The sequence below is a fragment of the Monoraphidium neglectum genome, assembly GCF_000611645.1.
Source record: "Monoraphidium neglectum strain SAG 48.87 unplaced genomic scaffold scaffold01921, whole genome shotgun sequence".
Lineage (NCBI taxonomy): Eukaryota > Viridiplantae > Chlorophyta > Chlorophyceae > Sphaeropleales > Selenastraceae > Monoraphidium > Monoraphidium neglectum.
In genome coordinates this window covers 1-2,570 of record NW_014011707.1, presented here as the reverse complement: position 1 = coordinate 2,570, position 2,570 = coordinate 1, and the positions used below count along the sequence as shown (strand labels likewise).

Genomic DNA, 2,570 nt, shown 5'->3' with positions numbered 1-2,570 from the left:
GGGCCCGCCGGCGGCATGGGGCCGGCGGCGCCGGCTGCCGCGCCGTATGGCGGCAGGACCTCGCCGCAGGGCGGCGTGGGGGCGCGGCTGCCCGTGCATTTGCGGCAGCCGACCCTGGAAGCGCAGCTACACGGGCAGCAGCAGCGGCGGCAGGAGGCCGGCGCGTCAGCGCAGCAGCAGCATCAGGGGCAGGATGGCGGGCAGGGGGGTGGGTTCCTGGCCGCGGCGGCCCCGCAGCCGCGCATGCACCACTGGCGGCCGCTGGCGCCGCGGCCTGCGGCCCGTGAGAGCCCGTTTGCGTCACTCCTGGAGGAGGAGGACGAGGGCGCGGCCTCACGGGGGCCGGCGCAGCATGCGCAGCAGCACGCGCAGCAAGGCGCCAGCCCGGCAGCGGGCCTGGCGCAGCCGGGGCTGCCGCACGCGCGGCATAGAGCTTGAGGCCTTGTGCGCCCGGCGAGCGGCCAGCTCAGCACCTGGTACAGAACACTGGGTGACTTGTTTGCGGTGAACCCCTGCTGTGAGAGAATTCAAATCCGCGTGCTATCCTGTTTGTCTTGCACACTTGCTGCTGAAGATGACGCAGCAGCGCCGCGCTGCGCCGGCCCCTGACGAATTGCACTTTGACATCTCGGCGCGCATGGGCTCAGCGGCCACATCTGCATGTGCAGCACACAACCACCATGCATCTGCCGTCCTCATATGTTACCAATCTGTGTGCTGGGTGGGAACTACACCACATGCGCGTGAAGCACTCACTCGCAATGCGCTTGTGTGCGGACAGGCACCGTGAGCGGGGGCACGCGGGGACGTGCCCGGGTGCTGGAGCCGGTGGCCGCCAGGGTGGCGGCAGCATAACGACTGAGCTCAGCGACGCCACAGCAACACCCTTGCGGCGCTCATCAATTGCGTGGTGCCGCTTGTGTTCAATTCAAGACTGCGTGTCAGGCCCCATATAACGACCTTTTGGGCATTCTTCAGTGTTCAGTGCAGCCGGCCTCGCTTGACCCTGCAAGTTGACGTGGGGCGCGGGCACGCGGCATGCATCTTGGGGGCCTCAAAGGGGTGCAGGCCCTCCCGTGGGGCCTGAGCCGTCAGCAGGTGCGTGATCTGGAGCCCCCGTGGGTCGTTGCAGCTGCACTTTTCTGCATACTGACGCCCATATGTGCTCTCAGGTCACTCCGGTTGCGTTTTGTGGCAGCAACGGAGCCTCTAGGCCCGCCCGTGGGGGCCTGGTGCCCAGGTCGCCGGCCTTTGAGAAACGCACAGGCAGCGGGAAACGCCCCGAGTTGCCTGTCAGGGCTCCGCAGTGGCAAATACGGAGTGGCAGCAGCGATGCGATCGGCGGCGGCGGCGGCGACGACGATGAGGAGGAGGACGAAATCTTGAACGTTGCCCAGGTGAGAGGGCCGGCAGCTGATCAGTTGCAGTGCGCCGCATGGCGTGCCATTCCACAGGCAACTAATCGCCCTGTCGCTTGGCCTAGGCTCCGCTCACCCGTGTGCTGGCGCACCCTCCGCCGGCCGCCCGCCGCAGGCCGAGGCCGCCGCCGCGGCGGCCAAGGTCCAGCTGCCGGCCGACATGCTGGACACCGCGCGGCAGGTCGGCCTGCGCAGCAGCGCGTTCAGCAAGTATGTGGCGCTGCAGGGGCTGGGGCTGGCGGGGTCGCTGTCGCGGCGCTTCCCTGCTATCCGTGACCGCCTCATCGCTGACGACAAGTTCCTGTTCAAGGTCATCGCCGAGATCATCATCGACTCGGGTGGGGCTCATGGGAGGGGGGGCCAGGGGGCGAAGCAGAAGGGTTCGGCGGTTGAGAGGGGCCTGATGGGGCTGGGATGACGGTGGGAGGTGGGCAGGTGAAAGGCCGCCGGGGCGGTCTGCAGGGCAGCGCAGTTGGAGGGCTGCCGCAGACAGGGGGCGCGGGTGCTGACCCAGCTGCTCAGTACAAATCACATGCTGCTGGAGAGGGTGTGTGTCGGACGCGTAGCTGCGCGGCGTGGTGCCGTGCAGGCGCACCGCCGCCGGCTGCTGCGGGGCGGGGTCCCGACGTGCACATCACGTGCAGTCGTCGCGCCTCCTCCGAGCTGCCCTGCGCCCGCCACCGCCCCTTGGCTGCCTGCAGCCTGCGCGACCGTGGCTGAAGTGCGCAAGCGTGGCGATGAGTTCTGGGCGGAGTTTGAGTTCTACCTGTCGGTGAGGCCTCTTGGGGGCTGGCCTGCCTGGGTTAGCTGTGGCGCCCGCTTGCCAGGGCCCCGCTCTATGGCCCGCAGGCAGCAGCAGCACCAGCAGCGGCAACAGCAGCACCAGCAGTGGCAGCGGCGGGGGCGGCAGCAGTGGCGGCGGCGGCGGCGTCAGCAGCAGCTTCCAGCAGCAGGAGTCCACCCATCAGCCCAGTCTCCTCCCCTTTCGGCCCCACCCACGCCAACGCACGCAACCCCCCTCAGGACCTGATCGTGGGTGTGGTGCTGGACGTGGCGCTGGTGTCACTCATCGCGCCGCGTGCGGTGCTCGGCAGCAGGCCCCTCGCGGTGCAGGGCTCAGGTGACAGCCGCGGGGTTTGGGAGAGTGGGGAG

At 69.0% G+C, this 2,570-nt stretch overlaps 1 protein-coding gene across 1 annotated transcript in view; it reads left to right on the top strand.

The window, feature by feature from the left end:
• MNEG_9397 (hypothetical protein) overlaps positions 1-2,552 on the top strand; it is a gene marked incomplete at both ends in the record, with an annotated part of 4,097 nt that extends 1,545 nt beyond the window's left edge. Inside the window, 5 exons of the mRNA XM_014042129.1 lie at positions 1,298-1,397; positions 1,534-1,756; positions 2,120-2,190; positions 2,246-2,347; positions 2,442-2,552. Of these exons, the coding sequence (XP_013897583.1) occupies positions 1,298-1,397; positions 1,534-1,756; positions 2,120-2,190; positions 2,246-2,347; positions 2,442-2,552 (607 nt within the window). The remainder of the gene's footprint in view (positions 1-1,297; positions 1,398-1,533; positions 1,757-2,119; positions 2,191-2,245; positions 2,348-2,441) is intronic.
• Between the last annotated feature and the right edge of the window lie 18 nt (positions 2,553-2,570).